Source organism: Suricata suricatta, chromosome 2 (genome assembly GCF_006229205.1).
Source record: "Suricata suricatta isolate VVHF042 chromosome 2, meerkat_22Aug2017_6uvM2_HiC, whole genome shotgun sequence".
Lineage (NCBI taxonomy): Eukaryota > Metazoa > Chordata > Mammalia > Carnivora > Herpestidae > Suricata > Suricata suricatta.
In genome coordinates, this window is record NC_043701.1 from 97537774 (window position 1) to 97559717 (window position 21944).

Here is a 21944-nt window from a genome sequence, read left to right on the forward strand (position 1 = left end):
TCGGCTCAGGTCATGATCTTGCAGTTTGTGAGTTCAAGCCCCACGTCAGGCTCTGTGCTGACAGCTCAGAGCCTGGAGCCTGCTTCGGAGTCTGTGTCTCTCTCTTTCTCTATCTGCCTCACCCTCACTCATGCTCTGTTTCTGTCTCAAAAATAAATAAACATTTTTTAAAAAGTTAAAAAAAACTGGGTATTCACCCATTTATTTCATGGAGATTTATTTAGCACTCTCTGTGTATCAGGCATGTTGCTAGGTTCACAGCCCTACCCTCAGAGTGTTTATGCTCTTGTGTATATATCTGGATTTCTGTACACTCTGGTGAATGCATTTGAAATTATATATTATGATTTTTCCAAAGAAGGAGGCCCATGCTTTTTCTATTGGTTTTTCTCTTTAAATGATGTAGATATTGATCAGTAAGGGTTTTATCTCCATTTTAACTAAAACTACCATATGTCAGACAAGCCATTTTTTTCCTCTCCTTCCTGAAAAAATAAAGTATAAAAAGAGATAAGACCTTGGAATTGTAATTATTTTTCCAATCTATTTTTTGCCTTTCTATTGCACTATAGTTTTGACACAGAAAAAGTTGTTCAGTGTTGCCCCATGGAATGAATACTGATAATTTCATAAGTATTTTATATTTTAAAATATATAGGGTATGGTAAACTTCAATAAATTTAATATATAAATGTATATGATCAGATAAATCTAAAAACAGATTTTTTGTGGTCCATTGTTCTGGACTCTTTGAACAGTCAGTATTATATTAAAAATAAAGGCAAGGTGGGGAGAGAGGGGGAAATGGGTGACGGGCACTGAGGAGGGTGCTTGTTGGGATGAGTGCTGGGTATTGTGTGCAAGCGATGAACCACGGGAATCCACCCCCGAAACCAGGAGCTCACTGTGTACGCGGTATGTCAGTCAACATGACAATACATTGTATTAAAAAAAATAATGACTAAAGGCAAGAGGATAGTTCTAGGTCACAGATCAGCAAACTTTTTCTGGGCTAGGTGGCAAACATCTTGGGCTTCATGGGCATAGTTTCTGCTGTACCTACTCAGTTCTCGTCCTGCAGCACAAAAGTGATCATATGTGTAAATGAAAGAGCATCCTGTGTTTCAGTGAAAGCCTATTTACAAAGTCAGGTGGTAGGAAATTTGGCCCATGGGCCATAGTTTGCTGACTAATGTTCTAAACTAAAAAAGACCAAAAAAAAAAAACCAAAGCAACCAAAAGCAGTTTAGGAATCTAGACTGCATGTTAGCCTTAAAAAAAAAAAAAAAAAAAGACAACCCACCTATGAAAGATATTCTTGTGACAACTGAGGGGAATTTGAATGCATAATGGATATTAAATGATATGATAGAATTAGTGTTGGTTTTCTTAAGTAGCAACCAAGATTTTCTGAAGCAGTTGGTGGACACCAACATTTAGTCTAGTCCCTTCACTTTGTAGATATCCTGGAGGCCAAAAAGAAGCTACTTTTCTTCCTGAAATCATCTCCAAAGAATGCAAAATTTGCAGAACATGGATTGTGAAATTTCTCTCCAATTATGTTCTGGCCATAAGTCAGTGGTCCTCAGCCAAAGGTTACGGTGCTCCTGGGGGGCTTTGGCAATATGCAGAGACATTTCTGGTTGTCATAATTAGCGTGGGAGTGCATCTAGTATGTAGAGGCCAGAGAATCTACAGAACAGCACCCCGCAACAAAGCACCCCATGGTATCTGGCCCCAGATGTCAGAAGCCCTGTTGTGGACTAAGTGAAGAGGTTGTGGGCCTCTTGTAAATGTATATACATGGATATAAAGACGGAACACTTGGATTTGGATCCTGCCCTGCCAGGTATAGCTAAGTGGGCAAGTTTTTAGGCTTTTCTTGAGCCCCAGTCTCCTCATCTGTAAAATGGACATGTGATCCTTCCCTTGCTTACTTTGCAGGGCTGCTCGCCACCCACCAGAAAGGACGAATGGACATGAGAGCACTGTATATGGCATGGTAGTCCATTCTCCATGTGAGGCCTAAGGACACAAGCAGAGTGAAGAGGTTTTCTCATTCTGATGATTAGGAGACCAGGACATTAGTTCCTAAAGCAGAAATGAAATAGCAAGTTATAGAAGAATCACTTGTAGGTTTGGTAAAATACAGACTTCTGGGCCCCACCCCCAGAATTTCTAATTCAGTGTTCTGAGGTAGGGCCTCATAATCTGGAGATTTCACCAGTTCCCAGGTGACGCAGGGAATGCTGGTCCAGGACCTAACTTTGAAAAGTCCTGGTCTTGAGGTCCACTCTTCCCTTATCATAACAACAGGGGGCACCTGAGAGCAGTCACCCAGGAAGCCAGTGGGAATCCTCATCAAAACCCCCTCCCCTCCAGTCTAACAAATGGCAGAAGAGGGGTCTGAAATCATGAATTATTTAGATTTATAGTCTCCACGTGACCTTGGCAACAAGTCATTTAACTTCTACTGAATCACTATCTGTAAAATGGGGGGAATAACCTGAAAGATAGTGGGATGAGTTGATTAATGTTTGCTGAGAATTGAACTTCCAAAGAAAATTGAAGCACATAGGTAATAAATTATTCTGAGAATTTCTTATTCTGAGGACTTTTTTATAAATGTCTGCACTTTGAACACTTCCAACTCATTCATAAATGTTGGTTGCCATCATTGAATTTCCAATTGTTGAAGAGTTTAGAGGGCAGTACTTTCAATGCATTCATTATATCCAGAATGGATAATAACTCTAGACCTAAGTGACAGGCTAAGAGCAGATGAGAAGACAGTCATCCAGGGGGTGAAGGTGACCACCTCCTGATGAGGCTCCTGGTGGGGAGGAATCTGTTAAGGGCTTTTATAAAGAAGCATCTCAAAGCTGCTGGAATACAAACTCTAAAAATTCTGAGGTCAGTTCTCAAGAATTACTCTTTGCAGACTGACTTAATCCTTCAGCCCCTTCATTTACTTATCCCCAGTATGTTCCAGACTCTGGTCTGGAGGGGACACAGCTGTGAACAAGAGACAAAGACTCTGCTGTCCTGAGGCTTGGGTTCCAGATGTTCACTGAAATGAGCACCCTCATCTCTGGCCTGGAGTCCCCTCCCCCATCCTGGCCAATCACCCGTTGGCCTCAATCTAATCTATGAAACTTTTCCTCTGCTACTTATAACTGAACTGGCATTCCTTTTTGAAATTCTGGAATAAAATTTGCTTTGGAGATCATCCATTGGCTTTTTGGAACTGGATGTCTTACTGATATTTTAGAATATAACCAAATTTAATTCTCCATAATTTCCCCACAAATATCATCATGTTAGCTCACTAATCGAAATGTCTAATTCAGTTGTCACTGTTGATTGCATTGTAGAGGTTTTAATGATACAAATTAAATATCAGGACTTGAGCTTGGTAAGTCCTTAATTTTAAGGTGTTTATTAGAATAAATTCTTTTGGGTTAAAAAAAAAAGGGAGGTCAGTCGGTTGAACCTCTGGCTTCATCTCAGGTCATGATCTCACAGTTCATGAGTTCAAGCCCCCACGTCAGGCTCTGTGCTGACAGCTAGCTTAGAGCCTAGAGTCTGTCTTCAGATCTATCTCCCTCTCTCTCTTACCTCCCCTGCTCATGCTCGCACGCTCTCTCTCTCTCTCTCTCTCTCTCTCAAAAATAAATAAAACATTAAAAAAAAAAGATTAGTTGCTATTAAGAAGTGGTGGAAGGATTTTGTGGCTGTGGATATAGTTTTTAGTTTTTGGAATTGAGGAAGGTAGGTAGGACTTGAGACACCAGAGCTCTATCCTGGCTTTGTCACTCACCAGCTATGTGGTGTGAGACAAGCGATTTTCTCTCTCTGCACCAGAACCTCCTCATCTATAAACTGGAAGAGAGGGAAACTAAAGTGGATGAACTCCAAAGTATAATGCTCTACTGTGGGAAATGCAAAGGGCAATATTACCCAATTTTCTATGGTGATGTTAAGAGGAGTGTATTCTAAGTCAGGGGTTGGTGCACTATGGTATATGGGCCAAATCTGGCTCTCTGCCTATTCTCCAAGGGCCCGTAAGCAAAACTTGGTTTTATATTTGTTAATGTTTGGGAAAGATCAAAAGAGAATATTATTTTGTGCCACATAAGAATTATATGAAGTTCAAATTTCTGTGTTTTATTGGAACATAGCTACATTCATTCATTTATATATTGTCAGCAACTGCTTTTGCATGAAAGCAACAGAATTGGGTACCGGGGACAGAGATCTCTGGTCAACACAGAGTAAAATATTTACTGTTTAGTCCTTTATAGAAAAAGGTTTGCTGATCTTTGCTTTAAAGCATTGCTCAAGTCTATTCTGAACTCTATTGAGAAACAAGAATTCTTAAGAGAATTTCAATTACATGAAATTCAATTTTCTTAACTGAAGACTTTGAGGTCTTACCCTCAATTTCATATCACATTATTCTGTAATGACAACAAATCTATATTACCAGACATAGTAAGTTAAGTGTACATTGCTTATCAACCATTGTGGGGAAATGTCAAAAAAAAAAAAAAGGCCTTTCTGAGGAAAAATATCTAATAATCCTCTCAGGAGAAATTTCAAATCAGAGAATCACAACATGAGGAACCAAGTGGTGAAGGATTTCATAAATCCCCAAAAGCATCAACCATAAATAAAAAGATTGCTTTATTGGATAATGTTACAATTTTGGAGTTCTAGATGAAAAAGACACCACAAACTTCTTGTTTAAAAAAAACAAAAACAAAAACCACAGATTTCTCCTGTATTGCTGGTCGAAGTGCTAGATGGAAAACAGTTCAGCTGTTTGGAAAAAGAGTTCGGCAGTTTTTATAAAGTTAAGTGTACACGTACCATATGACTTGGCCCTTTTACTCCTAGGTATTTACCCAAGAGAAATTGAGACATGTTCACACAACATCCTGTACTTAAATGTTCATAATAATGTTATTTGTGACAACCTAAATTTCCATCACTTGGTGAATAGATAAACAAATGTATTACATTCATACAACGAAATACTACTTGATGAAAAGAAACGATTCACAGATGCAATAGCATGGATAAATCTCCAAGTATTATGCTAAAGGAAAGAAGCCACATATACTGAATTATGTATCCAACAGACTCATACTTAGGAGTCTGTTGATAGGATATTGAGGAAAAGGCAAAACTGTAGAGACTGAGAGCAAATCTGTGCTTGCCTAGGACAAGAGGGGAGGGGAGAGGATTGGGGGCACAAGTGAACTTTGGGGACAAGGGAACCTTTTATTTTTTTAACATTTATTTAGTTTTGAGAGGATATGAGCAAAGGTGGGGGGTGCGGAGAGAGAGGGAGACACAGAATCCCAAGCAGGCTCCAGACTCTGAGCAGTCAGCACAGAGCCCCACGCGGGGCTTGAACTTGTGAACTGTGAGATTATGGCCTGAGCCAAAGTCGAACGCCCAATCGACTGAGCCACCGGGGTGCCCCTCTAGCTTTGGGTTTATAATGAGAAACGTAACTCCTGGTTTCACCTGACACTTAGAGGCCATTGTAAGACGATGAATTGGCTTCATTACAATATTGTGTTATCTCAGGGACTAGGGAGATCCAAGGAGAGGGAGAGATGAGAGAGAGGCGTGGCCAGTCAGTGGAGCAGTCAGAACATACACGTTTGTTGATTAAATTTGCCATCTTGTATGGAGGCAGTTTGTGGCACCTAAAAACACTATAATAACATCGAAGCTTGGTGATCACAGATCACCATAACAAATACAATAATAATGAGAAAGTTTGAAATATTTCACGAATACCAGAATGTGACACAGAGATGTGTAGTGAGCAAATGGTCTTGGGAAAATGATGCTGATGGACTTGCACAAACCGTCAATTAGTAAAAAACAAAACAAAATAAAAAAACATTATTTGAGAAGTGCAATAAAGGGAAACAGAGTAAGATGAGGCACACCTTTGTAATAAAACCTGAAATGCTGTAAATGTTATTGGTCCCTAAATAATTAACCTTTGATGTTATCACCTTGCTCCAGACAGCAGCTTCTTGCATCGCAGCAGGAAATGGCTGAAAGAGCCTGGAGGAAGTGTGGTGTCCCCAGAAGCCACTCATATCATGGCTAATCTTGGCCTGAGACCTTCCCCCATGGAGCTAAGAAAGCCTCCCTGGGGGCCCCTGGGTAACTCAGTCGGTTAAGTGTCTGATTCTTGATTTCAATTCAGGTCAAGATCTCACAGTTCGTGAGATCAAGCACCAAGTGGGGCTCCTCACTGACAGCAGGGCGCCTGCTTGGAATCCTCCCTCTCTCTCTCTCTCTCTCTCTCTCTCTCTCTCTCTCTCTCTGTCCCCTTCCCTCCAAATAAATAAACTTAAAGCCTCTCTATACTTTAAGTGGCTTGAATGGACCAGCCCACAGTGCTCCTAATAGTTGCATCTATATACATTTCTCAGAATTTCGATTCAGCATGGATTTGTGAAGCCCCCAGGGAGATGGGAGAATGGATGTACCACAATTGTGGGCATGAATGCCTATTGTCACTTGCTTTCCTTAGGAGTGGTCTAAAACTGTGCAGTTGTAAAGATGAGATCCCAAGTTCAAACTTGACCACTCGGTAAGGTGTCCCGTCGCTGCCTCTGGGCACCATCCTCTGCGGAGGACTTGCCACCAGCCTGGAGACAACCCAAAGCAGAGACCTAACCAGGTCTGCTGAGGGGGAAAGTGTGTTTGCTCTGAATCTACTGTCTGGAGTTTAGCCATCAGAGGCTACACTCATCTGCTCTTGAGAATTACTGGAGTCTTGTAATAATTATGAAATAGAGGAAATTCATAAAACTCAGATTATTATAAGGAAAAGCAAACAGAATCCTTACTGGATTGTCAACTGATCTGAACGGGAGAAATCAGAGGTAGTCAGAAATTGGATCTTGACAAAAAGAAAACAGCCCAAAGTATTGTTGGTGGGGGGTGAAGCTTTGATTTACTTTTTGGGTCAAAAGGGCCACAGAGCTTCTGAATCATTATTTAATGCCACCAGAGAAAGTCCATGGAGATGCAGTTCAATTACTGAGAAGAGTCGTGGGATCGGGAGGAAAATCATGTCCTGTTAGTAATGTTGTTTTAGGTTCCATTAGGGATGCCACAGTCTAATCACCAGTAGACTGAGACAGATACTCAGGGGGCTTGCTCCCTAGACATGTAAAGTTGAGATAAATGTGGAGAGTTGTATCTGAAACTTCTTTATCTAAAATGTTGTACTGGGGGTGGGGGGAGAGTTCTCAAAACTGCTTCTCACTGTAAAATGACCCATGTGCCTCTGATGCTTCAGGCAAGAGTGAGGTCATGATCATCTCAGATCATGATCTCATGGTTTGTGAGTTTGAGCCCCACATTGGGCTCTATACGAGGAACCCCCCCCTGCCCCTTTGGATCCTCTGTCTCCCTCTCTCTTTACCCCTCCCCTGCTCAAATGCTCTCAAAGATAAATAAATACTTACAAAAAAGAAAGAATTCCAAACAGCAGTTTCTCATAATATATGATTTCAGAGACAATATTTGTCAACAGTGTGTCGTTAATGTTAGTTAACACAAGTTTTTTTTCACAGATTTTCCTTCCTACCTGAGGTAGACTTAGGGGAGGGGAATGTTACCCATTAGTGGGGTGCACAGGAGTACAGAATGCCCTCACTTGAAAACAGGGCCATCTGCTGTTAGGCTTGGATTTTGTTTTCATTCTGTGGTTGCTTCTAAAAGGCAGAATCAGAAGGGGATGACGGCTTGATAATCTCTACCTTTGAGGTGCTGAGAACAGAGGGTTAAAGCAGCTTATTGAGGGATTTGGGAATTATAAATTAACCAGGGTCCATGACTAAATGCACCTCCTAAGATTATAGGCCCTAATAACATCCTTGGGATGTTAATTCAGGAGCCTCCTATTTGCTCTGTGTGCCGCAGTCAAAAGGCTCCCAAACTTGTTTCCTGAGGCTTCCTGGGAAGTTAGGACAGTGGAAAGCCGAAGTCACAGAGATGTCCTCTGCAGCTAGCCTCGGTGGCTGGAGAGAGGAGGGTGCTGCTTGGGGAGACCACACCTGAGGGGCCTCAGGGACCTGCTTCAAAGAGAATAGAGAGGAAGGAACAGAGAAGTTTGGGACAAAGCAGGGCCCAGGGGCTAAACTAGAGAAAGCCTGAGCAAGCTTCCCCGAGGCACACGTGGGGCACGTCACATCACACCTGACATATAATTGTTTAGTAAATTAATGACTGGGGGCCACCTGGGTGGCTCAGTTGGTTAAGTAACGGTATCTTGATCTCAGCTCAGGTCTTGATCTCAGGGTCGTGAGCTCAAGCCCCACATCGGGCTCCACAGTGGGTGTGAAGCCTACTTGAAGAAAAAAAAAAAAAGGTAATGATTGAATTCATATAGTTTGGATACTGAGAAGCTTATCAGGTCCAGCCTTTGCTGACTCTATGCATTAATTTCTTATACATCTGTGTTTCCTAATCTGTAAACCATGAGCCTCATGTTGGTTGCAAGGGATCCTCAAATCCATATGTGGGTCAAACATTGTCTTTGGACAGAATAAACATGCTTCCCACAGCAAATGGATGTAGATGCTAGTTGCAACTCAATATAATTTTAGTTAAAAGTGTTGCTTAGCTCATAGCAGCTTTTTGTCGTGCATGTGTTAGAAGAGCCACAACTTTTAAAACAAAAGTTTATTAAAATTTAAAAAGTCGGGACCACAACTTTCCAGACTCAGCTGTCCTTCCTGACCTCAAACAGCACTTCATTCCGTCGCTGAGCAGTTGTGGGGGAAGAGTCCTGCCTCGTTTACGTTTCATCCTTTCCCCCAGATTCCCATTCTCTTTGTACTAATTCTGCCTTCAGGAGACCATGCAGAGAGAAGGGCTAGGATTAAAATTCTCTCTCTTACAAATCCCATTGGTCATAGTTACTCTTTGTTTATGTATATCTATTTAAAAATTGTTTTGTCCTCCTCTTTGTAAACCTCCTAATCAGAACGGGGAGCAAATTGTTTTAAAGAGAAGAGGAGCGCTAAGGACACACTGTTTTATAAATGTGGGGGCACTGCCTGCCTTCCCCCCCAGCTCCCACGGGAGCACAGGTCTGTGTTGCATCCTTTCTCAGATGTTGTGTGTGGTTTGTCTAGCATGCTCTTCATGCTTAAGGACGGGGAACCCAGCCTGAAGGGGGCATTGGGGACTGCAATAAGATGGAGCACTGGCCCTGTGGTCTCAGGGCACCCCAGAGCACTGCGGGGGGCCTCTCCAAGATGGGCCGTCTGAGACAGCGGGGATCTGCAGGGTAAGGAGTTAATCACGTAAAAAGGTGGAGGCAGGGCGCTCTAATGGGATAGCATGTGCAAAGCTCAGCATCGGAAGGTTGTATGGTGTGTTTGGAAAACAGCAGAAGCAGATGAGGCTAAAATAATTTTAGGAGACAGCATAGCAGCATGAAGGATGAAAAAAGTAGAGATGGATTGGTGATGGGAGAGGCAGATAGGAGTCTTTCTTGGTAAATAGGTAAGAGTGAATAGGGGCTCAGACTGAGGAAGTGAGAATAAAGACCAAAAGCTGAATTTAGAAAACAACAACAAAAAACCTTTCGGTGGTGCCTGGGTGGCTCAGTCAATTAAGTGTCTGACCGTGGTTTCGGCTCAAGTCATGATTTCATGGTTCAGGGCTTTGGGCCCCACTTCAGGTTCTGCACTGAGAACATGGAGCATGGTTGAGATTCTCTTTCCCTCTCTCTTTGCTGCTCCTACTCCCTCTCAAAAATAAATAAACAGTGGGGCGCCTGGGTGGCTAAGTCAGTGAACCATCTGACTTCGGCTCAAGTCATGATCTCCCAGTTCATGGGTTCAAGTCCTGCATCAGCTCTGTGCAGACAGCTCAGAACCTGAGCCTGCTTCAGATTCTGTGTCTCCCTCTTTCCCTGCCCCTCCCCGCATGCTCTCTCTCTCTCTGAAAACATTTTTAAACAATAATAAATAAAGAAAAAAAACCCTCGGCGGTAGCATAAGGAGGATTTGACAATGCATTAGTTACTGCAAGGAGATCCTGGAGTGAACAAAACCCAGAGCTTAGGATATTTTTGGGGAAATGATAATCCATTAAATACAGATAGTTAATCAGTTTTGTTCAGAGAAAAGGGTAGTAACATGGAACTGATGGCAAAAGCTAGGAGAAACACCAAACCCAAGCCAATGGAGAAATGGAAGTGAAGAGGACGAGACTTTTTACTTTTATCTGTAATACTTCATTTTTCCTATTTTCAAAAATAACTTGAAGCAATTATAAATATCTGGGATGGTGCACACAGGTACTTATATTAGTTTTTGTAATTTATAATTTCCCCAAAATTAGTGCTTGGAATTTTGTTTTCTGTGAAAGAAATTAAATAATATGCCAAGAATTTGGAGTACCTACTGTATGCTTGACACTCTTCCAGGCATTTGGGGTATTTGCCTATTTCTACTGGTCTCTTTCTTTCAAAAAATTACCAGGCCTGGATTTCAGAAATGGCTTCTAGTTTTGGCTCGGCCAGGGGCAAGTGGCTTTTCCTCCCTGGGTCTATTTCAGCTCTCAAATCCTCTGGTTTAATACTGTAACTGGACCTCAGCATTCCTTGTTCTCACAGAGGTGGGCATGGTGTGGGCCGTTGGCCTAAACAACACAATACAAGGAGTGAACATGAGGGGCTGATCTGCTAAGAATGTTTTCCAAATGGTCCTTTACAGTAACCTCTGCTTCCCATCCCACCTGAGCCCAGAATAACAGATTTTCCTCACCGGATTTCAAATTTGCTAGGGAATCTTGATCATTTTCTTGGTAATAGACGTTTTATGTCCTGATTCCAGTATCATTTTTGCAGCATCATTACACAACGGTCAGGAAAGAATTCTTGAAATGTTTTACAGTGCAAACTTATCAAGTCTATTTGAGTAGCATGGAGACAGGACTCGGCAGAAAGAGCTTCACTTTTGCTATATGAAGGGGGAGAGGGGACATTCAGGAAGTATTAGATCAGAAATGTCTTCTCTGAACTTCTACCCGTAAAACTACTTTCCTAAGATTTCCCTGGTGCTTATCATTCAGCCAGATATTAACCATGGGTGAGAGGTACAGGCAGTCATGAGACCCTTTAGGAATGAAGAAACCAGTACGTATTTCATCTTTATGAGAACTACACAGGCTATAGTCAGCCTTTGGCGCTAATTGTAAACATTTTTCTGCTTCTATCCTTCATCATAATCAACAGCGGTAACTTCTGAACAGTCAGTACCAATTGTTTTAGGCTTTGTGGACACAAGAATTCAAAACAAAACAAAACAAAAATTTCTGACTTCATGCTGTTTACATTGCTATGAAGGAAGATAGATTTAAAAAAAAAGCAGAAGACAACGTACTGCAAAGCACTATGTCTCAGGGCAAAGCAGCGGTGGGCAGTCAAATACTAGTCCTTCGATTCCTACAAAGACTAATCCCAAACAAGCCCTTCCGGGTCACCCGAGTCCCAACTGGGCTTCAGACTCCGCCCATGGTCCCCGCCTTTGGGTGCTGGCCCCGCCCACGCCCCTTACGTCAATTTTCCGGGCCTTGGCGCATAGGCCTGGCCAATCGTAAGCCGAAGAACTTGCTTGGGCTCCATTAAGACCCGCCCCCGTGAATTGTCGAGTGGCCGCCGTGATGGGCCCTTGCAGTCGTGTGGCGTGGCGACTCGGGTCGCTGCTATGGTGCAGGGCCCTTTCCTCGGGAGCTGGGCCCTCGGCGGGCGCGGGCCCCCGGCTTGGGCTGCTGGCCGCGGGGCGGCCTAAGGCGGGACCGGCGCTCGGCCGGGCCTGTCTGACTCTCGACCACGCGCGCGGCCTGCACGGCCGACCCGGCATGGAGGAGCGGGCTCAGGGGGCCGCCAGTGAGGGACACCCGGAGTCAGGCACCGCAGGTACGGGCTGGGAGGAGGGCGGTGGCCACCCCGCCGGGCAGCCGGGAGCCGAGTCCCAGCGAGGTGGCTCTGGGTTCCCCTGTTTATGCGTTTCTGTTGGAGTCACAAAACTCCTACAGCGCCTGGGGCTGGTCGGGATTTCCCAGGTGTTGGCGCCGACTTTGTGTCTAACAGGCCGGGAGATGAACTGACGTCTCCAGAACCTCAGGTGCCCCGAATGGCCGCAACGTTCCCTTGGTATCACAACCCCACCGTCCTCCGCTCCCTTCACACTCTTCCTAGGGTTCCCGAGAATTGGAACTGTTAGGGCGTGCGCATTTTGAGGAAGAGCTAGGGGCTGGGATCTAAGAGAGGCATAAGAATCGCTAATAAGAGACGGGGCCAGTTGAAGCCCCCTAATTATTGCAAGTTTTTAGACATTTGAGTGGTTATAAATAGGGTACATTTGTGAAAAGTTAGGTTGTGAGAGGGAGAGGTTTTAGTGGACTTAGACACTGCATCCTTGGGAATCTGGTTTAGAATGTGAGACACAGCTGTAAATTTACAAGTTCTAATACTCCAAGGCAAAGAACAGAATAGGCACATCTCTACAGAAAAAAAAGTTAAGGCTGCACAGATAACAGTTGCTGCATAACCCAAATGTCTTTATAAGAAAAACTTGAGGATTCAAAATGAAATTTTAGCGCTCATTGGTTGGCTTGGGGCTGATGCTTTAATTCTACCAGGGGTAATTTTCTTCATCTCTCAAGTGAAGGTTGTGGACCAGATACTACCTAAGGGCCCATCTGGCTCACAGTTGTAATTTTGCTTGAGGTGTATGTTTGAGGTGTATTGCTCATTTCCTCAAGTATTAGTGAACAGAAAGTCATTTGTTGCGGATGTATGGTTTTATTGCACATGGTAACAACAAAGGATGATGGTAGCCCCGTGTAACCTGAGGACCCTTCCGCAGAATTGAGCAGTGCTGGGTGGAACCACAGGTTTAGGTTCCAGGAGGGCAGGGCCTGCTGTCTTTTAAAAACACTTTATAGATCTAAACACCCTCCTGGAGGAGCAGTTTCACTGCTAGCAGCTGCCTCTCCGCGAGTAAAGGGTCTTCTCCTTGGCCACCTGACATAGCGAATCTTTGTGCGTTTCAGATCATACTGGTCCCAAGTTTGACATCGATATGCTGGTTTCACTCCTGAGGCAAGAAAATGCAAGAGACATTTGCGTGATCAAGGTTCCTCCAGAATTGAAATATACAGATTACTTTGTGATCGGTAGTGGAATGTCTACCCGACACTTGCATGCCATGGCCTACTACATTGTGAAAATGGTAGGATGCTTTCTTTCCTCTCTGGACTCATGGATTTAGTGGAAGAGGGCATCATGTTGAGGAGCAACCCTATGAGGTTGTGTAAGAAGCCCTAATTTTCAGAATGTGCATGTGTGTCTAATGTTTGTTGATAGTGAAAGGTATGGGGACAAATGGGTCAGGATATTTCTAATTCTTGGCTCTTGTCATTAATAAGTGATGAATGAAATAATGAATGAATAAAAAAATATAAAGAAAAACATAAAAATGAAAATAAAAATAAATACTTTGAGGCAGACTAAAGACAGGATAGCCCAAGGGGGATTTCTAGAGCAGCACTGTCTGTTGTGGTAGGCACTAGCCACGTGTGGCTAATTATAATTTAAAATTAAAAATGGAGTTCTTCAGGTGTATTAGCCATATTTCAGGTGTTGAGTGGCTACTTGTGGCTAATGGCTACCTACTGTACAGCACAGCTATAAAATGTTGCTGTAATTGCAAAACAGTTCTTTTGGACCATGCTGGCCTGTAGTTTAATTCAAATGTGTGCAGTGTTTCCAAGTACACTGCCGGATACTGGGAAGATAAAAAGATTTAGTCCTTACCCTCCAAGTTCACATGCCTGGTTCAGGAAGGGGAATGCACTTCTTATTGATTGATTCAGAGAGAACACAGTAGAAGAGGGGCAGAGAGATTGGGGGGGGGAGAACCCCAAGCAGGCTCTGCGCAGCCAGTGTGCAGGGCCAGACACAGGGCTCGAACTCGAAAAACCATGAGATCATGACCTGAGCCAAAATCAAGTGTCTGATGCTTAGCTGACTGAATCACCCAGGCGCCCCAGGCAGTTCATTTTCTAACTGGACTGAATAGGAATCAGAAATGAGGAAGAAAATCTACTTGGAGGCCTATAGCCAATTCTGATAACCCTCTACAGAAGAACATAACCTCTCTGACCTTGTTGAAAATTGGACATAGAGGGGACAGTTAAGACCAAAACAATAGCTGGGCTGGCCTAGAGAAGGCTGGTAAAATAAGGCGACTGGAAGCAGAACCTTGGTGCAGTATGGCAAAGCAAAGGAAGATTCCAGAAAAGAAGTAGTTGGAGAGATGGAAAGAGAACCAAGATGGCATGGAGAGGACATGTTATTAAGACAGTCCCAGGGTCTCTGTCATATGTAATAGTGGGACTGAGTAAGGTGAAGACTTAGGAGTGACCAGTGGACTTAGAAATATAAGAATGAGAGGTTTTACATTTTAACCATTCTTTAAGTGTAAAGTTAAGTGGCATTAGTTAGATTCACATCACTGTGCAGGCATTACCACCATCTGTCTCCAGAATGTTTTTCATCTTGCAGAGCGGAAGCTTTGTACACGTGAAACAGTGAGTGCCCATCCCTCCCACCCTGGCCACCACCGTGAATTCTGCCACACTGAGTCCCTCGTTGGGGTGGGATCATACCCTATTTGCCCTTTTAGGACTGGTTTATTTCACTTAGCGTGTTTTCAAGGTTTACCTGTGGTGTGACATGTCTCAGAATTTCTCCTTTTTAAGGCTTTTTGTCTTATTGTATATGTATCACATTTTATCTATTCATCCATCGAGTTTCATTTGGGTCGCTTCTGCCGTTTGGAGACTGAATCATGGTAATTCTGCTTTTAATTTTTTGAGGAACCACCATGATCTTTTCCATAGTGGCCGCACCACCGTACACTCCCACCAGCAGTGCACCAAGGGTTCCAATTTCTCCATACCTCTGCCAGTCCTCGTTTCCTGGGTTGTTGATCATAGTAATCCTAATGGGTGAGAAGTGGCAGCTCACTGTGGTTTTGACGTGTGCCTCCGCAACAGTTAGTGATGCTGAACATCCTCTCAGGGGTTACGGGCCATCTGTGTATCTTTGGGAAAATGCCTCATCAAGTCCTTTGCCTATGTTTTAATCAGGTTGGGTTTTTGTTGTTGTTATGAGTTGTAGTTCTGTATATATTCTGTATTATTAATCCCAAAATAAATATGTGATTTGTAAACATTTTCTCTCGTTCTGTAGGTTATCTTGTTACTGTTGATAGTGTCCTTTGATGCACCCAAGTTTTTAATTTTGATCAGGTATAATTTATCTGTTTGTGTGCTCATGCCTTTGGTGTTCTATCCAAGAAATAATTGCCAAACTCAGGGTCATGTATCATGAAGCCTCTCCACTGGTTATGAAGTCTTTCCTATAGTTAAGCCTTAAATATACGTCATATATTTAAATCTTAGATCCGTTTTGAGTTAGTTTTTGTAGATGGTGTAAAATAAGGGTCCACCTATGTTCTCCTGCATACAGATATCTAGTTTTTCCAGCACCATTGAAAAGACTGCTCTTTTCCCATTGAATGGACTTGGCACCCTTGTTAAAAGTCATTTGACTGAATGAGCTCTTTCTTGCATCCCATAAGTCTATCTTGCTCACTGTTTGGATTACTGTAGCTTTGCAGTTAGTTTTGAAATCAGTAAGTTGAGAGCTCCAACTGTGTTCTTCCTTTTCAAGATTGTTTTTTGGCTCTTTATGGTCCTTTTAGATTACATAAAAATTTTAGGATGGAATTTTCTACTTCTCCTCCCTAAAAAACAGTCATTGGGATTTTGATAGGGATTGCATTGACTCTGTAGATAGTTTTGGGTAATGCTGACATCTTAACAATATTAAGTTTTCCAGTCCATAAATACAGAGTGTCTATTTGTTTGTGTCTTCTTTAATTTCTTTAGCAATATCTTGTAGTTTTCAGGGTACAAGTCTTCTGTCTCCATGGTTAAGTTTATTTCTAAGCATTGTATTCCTTTTGATTTTATGGTAAATGGAATTGTTTTCTTAATTTCCTTTTCAGGTTGATCATTAATGAATTAGAAACACAGCTGATTTTGACATGTTAATTTTGTATGCTACAGCTTTGCTGAATTCATTTATTCTAACAGGTGTTTCCTTGGAATCTTAGGGTTTTATACATTTAGGTCATGTTGTCTGTAAACTGTGATTATTTCCTTTTCAATTTGGATACCTTCCCCCCTCCCCAGTCCCCCACTTCCTTGATCTGGCCAGAACTTCCAGCACTGTGTTGAATAGAAGTGGCCAAAGTGTGCATTCTTTTTTTTTCTTTTTATTATTATTATTTTTTTAATGTTTATTTATTTTTGAGACAGAGAGAGCCAAAGCATGAGCAGACATGGGGCAGAGAGAGAGGGAGACACAGAATCCGAAGCAGGCCCCAGACTGAGAGCAGGCAGCACAGAGCCCACCAACTGTGAGATCATGACCTGAGCTGAAGTCGGATGCTTAACTGACTGAGCCCCCCAGGCACCCCCAAAGTGGGCATTCTTAGCATATTCCTCATCTTGGGGGACAAGCTTTCAGTCTTTCACCATGGAGTAGGAGAACAGCTGTGAGCTTCTCACACATGGCCTTTATTATCTTAAGGTAGTTTCTTTTTATTCTTAGTGTGTTGAGTATTTTTATCATGAAAGGGTGTTGAATTTTGTCAGGTGCTTTTCTGCATAGATGTGAGATGATCCTGTGGCTTTTTTCATTTTGTTGATGTGGTCTGTTATATTGATTGATTTTCATGTGGAACCATTCTTACATTCCAGGAGTAAGTCTTACTCAATCATGGTATATAATTCTTTAATATGCTGTTGAAATTTGACTTGCTAGTATTTCATAGAAGATTTTTGCATCAGTATTCATCAAGGATAATGGTCTATAGTTTGTTTGTAGTGTCTTTGGCCTTGGTTTCAAGGTAATGGTAGTTAGGAAGTGTTCCCTCTTCAGTATTTCAGAAGAGTTTGAGAAGAATGCGTGTTCTTCTCTTCACTAGTGAAACAGTCTGGTCCACAGCTTTTCTTTGTTGGCAGATTCCCCCCCTCCTTTTTTTAAGATTGAGATACAATAATGTTTGGAGGTTTTCAATTACTGATTTAATCTCAGTTCAGTCTTAGTATTGTGTTTTTAGGAATTTGTCCATTTTGTCTAAATTATCCAATTTGCTGGTATATAATTGTTCATAGTACTTCTAATCCCCTTTTACTTCTTAGTAATGTCCCCTGGCTTGTTTCCTATTTTAGTTACTTGGGTCTTCTGTTCTTTTCTTAGTCTAGCTAAAGATTTGTTGATTTTGTCTTTTTAAAGGCCCAAATCTTGGTTTCATGAATTTTTGCCAATTTTAGTTTTCTCTTTTCATTGTTTCCTTCCCTCTGTTAGCTTCAAATTTAATTTATTCTTCATTTCCTAGTTCTTTAAGGTGTAAATTTAGGTTGTTGATTTGGGAATTTTCATGGAAGCATTTAGTATAAATTTCCCTCTTCACACTGCTTTCACTGCATCCCATTACGTTTTGATGTGTTTTTTCATTTTTTTTTTTTAATGTTTATTTACTTTTGAGAGAGACAGAGACAGAGTGTGAACAGGGGAGGAGGAGAGAGAGAGAAGGGGACACAGAATCCAAAGCAGGCCTCAGGCTCTGAGCCTGATGCACAGAGCCAGCCCAATGCGGGGCTCGAACTCACCAACTGTGAGATCATGACCTGAGCTGAAGTTGGACGCTTAACTGACTGCGCCACCCAGGTGCCCTAAGTTTTGATGTGTTTTTAATCTCATTTGTCTCCAGAGCTTTTCTAATTTCCCTTGTTATTTTTGTATTTTGTGGCTTTTCTGGTTTTCCTTCTGTCAATCTCTAGTTTCATTTCATTGTGACCAGAAAATATACTTTATGTGGTTTCAGTCTTTTAAAATTTATTGAGACTTGTTTGGTGGCCTAACACAGGATCTGTCCTGGAGAATGTTATGTTACATGTGCACTTTAGACAAATGTGTATTCAGCAGGGGCGCCTGGGTGGTGCAGTTGGTTAAGTATCCGACTTCGGCTCAGGTCATCTAACGGTTCATGGGTTCGGGTCCCGGATCAGGCTCTGTGCTGATAGTTCAGAGCCTGGAGCCGGCTTCGGATTCTCTGCCTCCCTCTCTCTCTGCCGCTCCCCTGCTCATACTCTCTCTCTCAAAAAATAAATAGGTGCTAAAAACAAAATATATATACATATAAATAAAGAAAAAGAAAAATGGGTATTCCGCTGTTGTTGTGTGGAACGGTCTTCAGTGTCTGTCAGGTCCAGCTAGAGACGTCTCTCGTGTTAGGTCATCTATTTATTGATCTTGTCTGTTTTTTTAATCCACTCTTGAAAATGGAGTGTAAGTCTATATTATTGTGTGGTCATGTTTCTTCCTTCAGTTCTGTCCATGTTTGTTTGCATATGTGTAGGAATTCTGATTTTTGGTGCATGTTTGTAATTGTTCAGTTCTCTGGGTTATCTCACCCTTTAACATCATATAATATCCTTGTCTCTTGTAATAGTTTTTGACTTAGAGTATGTTTTGTCTGATATTAGTATCTGTTTTGCACCATTCGTAAGACCTGTTGGGAATAGACGTGGGTTGGGGACTCCACTTAACACTGTCATGAAGGTGGTTGATCCAGGGGAGGACCAGATGCTGAGTGAGCTTGGGCCTCTGCCTCGGAGATGAGGCATTGCCATGACGGAGAAGTATGATGGCCCTTTCAGAAGGGTCTGGGCAGGAGGCTTCAGTAGAGAGGTATGAGAGGCAGGGAGGATTTAAGGGGAGAAAGTTTCTCGAAGTTATTTATTATGGGGTATAGTTAAGAGGAGTGAGTCAGCTAGTTCCCATATTAAGATCAAGAAAATTATGCCATCAGACCATCTTCATTGAGAACAGAGCCCTCCTCCATCCTCCCTCTTTAATATATAATCTGGCTTTTTTTCAGTACAAATACCTGAAATGTAAAAGCGAGCCTCATGTGAAGATCGAAGGGAAGGATGCTGATGACTGGCTCTGTGTGGACTTTGGTAAGTTATTTTGACACATTTTGCAGATAAATACTTGGTTTTGTCCTAATCTGCAACTGTTTTCACTTGCAAAAAGATACCAAATTGCTTTTTTCATGTAAAAAATTTGAAATTTGTTTATAGTAAGTTTTAATTATAAGCCAGGTGGTCTTATCCACCTGTGAAATCCTCACCTAACGTGATGCGTTTAGAAGCAGTCACGCAGGGGTCGGAAAGAGGGTGGAGAACAGTAGGTAACACAGTGAGAGGGGAGCGAGCCCTGACTGGTGGAGGAAGCTTGGGGAGCACGCGTCTCGGCCTAGGACTCCGCTCAGGTGAAGGTAAAGGGCATTCCAGATACAGAGGACAAGAACAGAGGACTGGACTTTTGAAAAGGTCTAACAAATCTGGCTATTAATATATGCATAGTTGCCCCCCTAAGATACTTAATTACAAGGGGGAAAACTGACAAGAATTGTGAAGGGTGTGAGATTCTAGTTCTTAACTAACAAGTGAGTGGCCCAGTTTCATGGGTTAGAAACTCCAGGCTATTCCTGGGTTAGAGAAGAAGGAGGAATGATTTTATTACTCATCACAGTAACAGCAGCAGGTTTTTTTTTTGTTTTTTTTTTTTTGGTGCCAGGTTCCCTGAGCCCATTTCTATAGCGAGAGCAGGAGCACAGGGCCAGATGACCTCTGCAGACCAAGTTCTAAGAGGGGAACCCTGAGGTTAGGATAGCTGCATCTTTTATGATGGGCAGGAAGCAGACCCACATTCGCTGTGGCCGCAGGCACTTTTTCTGTTCTGCCAAGGCCGTTGAACCAGGGTTTCCCAGCTTTGTCTTCCTTAACATTTTGGATCAGTTAATTCAGGTGGGAGTGGGAAGACCTATCCTGTGCATTGTGGGATGTTTATTAGTCTCCCTTCTCTCCAGCCCCAGCTGTGAAAATCCAAAAGGTCCTGGAGATCCACTGCTGTCAGTAAGCCTGTCCTTTGCTAGAGGGAGATGGTATCCCTGACACTGTTCACTACACAGTCATCCTTGAAAAGATAGTTGAGAACAAAAGGCCGTCCGTGTTTTGCTCACAGGATGTGCAGAAATGTGATACTCTTGGAGAATTGTCTTCCACTAGCCCACCTTTAGTCACAGGATGAAGTTAACATCACCAGTTATGTTACATATTGGTATCAGGTACCACCTTTATGATACACGGAGAAAAGCACATCATCATTTCTGTGGTACTTTTGCTGGAATGGCATCCAGAATTTGCATTTCTAGCAAGTCTCAGGTGATGCTAATCTAGGGGCCCATACTTTGACAACCACTGTTCTGTCACAGAGGTGGGTGAGAACACAAGAATAAAAGCAAATGAACTGCTTCTTCATTTTAACGCTTATCTGTCCTTGATTGATAGGCAGCATGGTGATTCATTTGATGCTTCCAGAAACCAGAGAGACCTATGAATTAGAGAAATTATGGACCCTACGTTCTTATGATGACCAGTTAGCTCAAATAGCGCCGGTGACGCTACCCGAAGACTTCATTCTGGGAATAGAGGAGGACACTTCATCCCTGACTCCAGTGGAGTTCGAATGAGAATAAAATATTAACTGTTTTAGTCATTATCAGATTTGGATTGAGTCACTTAAAAATAGAACTCTGAAACCCCACCTGCTTGGTCAGGTTGTTTTCAAAACAAGTCTTATCTGTGGGCACTCATGCTAAATGAACATGGAAATTGGAGGTAAGTGAGCTAATTCTCACACCAAGAATTAGTACGTTCAAATTGAAATTTTAATATATTTTTATTCTTGAGATCTCAGCAGGATTTCTGGGAGCTAACACTGGCCCCTGTGTTCTCTGTTCACAGTTTAAGTGTAAATCTTACTCTCTAGAATGGAATAGCCTTTTTTTAAACAGAAAACATAACCACCCTGTTGGCCTTGTTACTTAAAACCTACAGCCCTTAGTTCGTATGTACCACTATTACCAAGATCCACAGTAAGTACTATGGAATAGAGAAAACAATTTGCCCAACTTGATACTGGCGCTTGCCTTGAGACTAACGTAGTAGTTATTACTAAATATCTGTTTGTGGCTTGACCAAATTTGAGCATTCAGGTTTATTTGAAAACCCAGAAATAGGAGATACTGTACACCAAGTTGCACTTAATGATGAAAAACTTTATTCTGCATCAAGGTATCTGGAAAATGAAGCTGCATGTGGGGCACATTACAGATGAGGAATGATCCATGTGCGGTGAGTACAAAACTCAATTACAGAATTAGATACTCCATTACCATTGCTTAATTAAAAGTAAAACATGATTTGCCACACTAAAAGGCTAGGAGTGAAATATGACACAATTTTAAACCAGCAGATATAAATGCAGCACCTGTGTATATACATATATAAAACAAGAACGACAGATATGGGAAAAATCAAACACTGAGGAAGAGCTCTGGCCTAACCACATCTCACCTGAAATCCAACCAGAAAGCCAGTCTGATTTTATTTTTGCAATTCATTATATGAAAAAATTATGAATGCTAGATGAAGTGTGTGACAAAGGGCACTTTTTGGCTACAACTACAAAATAAACTGGTTTTCTGGAAACATTTAAGAAAACATTTCAAGTCATTTTCAAAATGTCTAATTGTTAACAGTGACCTTCAGAAAAACTTATCTAGTTTGTAGAAATTCATCTTGAAATAGAAATGAGGCCATATTGTATAAAGGATTATTAGATATGCTCTTCAGATCAGTGTAATATAATTACTGATCATTTTATGAAGAAA

The 21944-nt window shown here is 42.0% G+C and overlaps 1 protein-coding gene across 1 annotated transcript; it reads left to right on the forward strand.

Annotated features, from left to right (window-relative positions):
• The first annotated feature begins 11675 nt into the window (after positions 1-11675).
• MALSU1 (mitochondrial assembly of ribosomal large subunit 1) lies at positions 11676-20770 on the forward strand. Its single transcript, XM_029930157.1, has 4 exons — positions 11676-11977; positions 13117-13295; positions 19083-19164; positions 20560-20770. The coding sequence occupies exons 1-4, from the start codon at positions 11722-11724 to the stop codon at positions 20739-20741; spliced, it is 699 nt and encodes a 232-aa protein (XP_029786017.1). The 5' UTR covers positions 11676-11721; the 3' UTR covers positions 20742-20770.
• The last annotated feature ends 1174 nt before the right edge of the window (positions 20771-21944 follow it).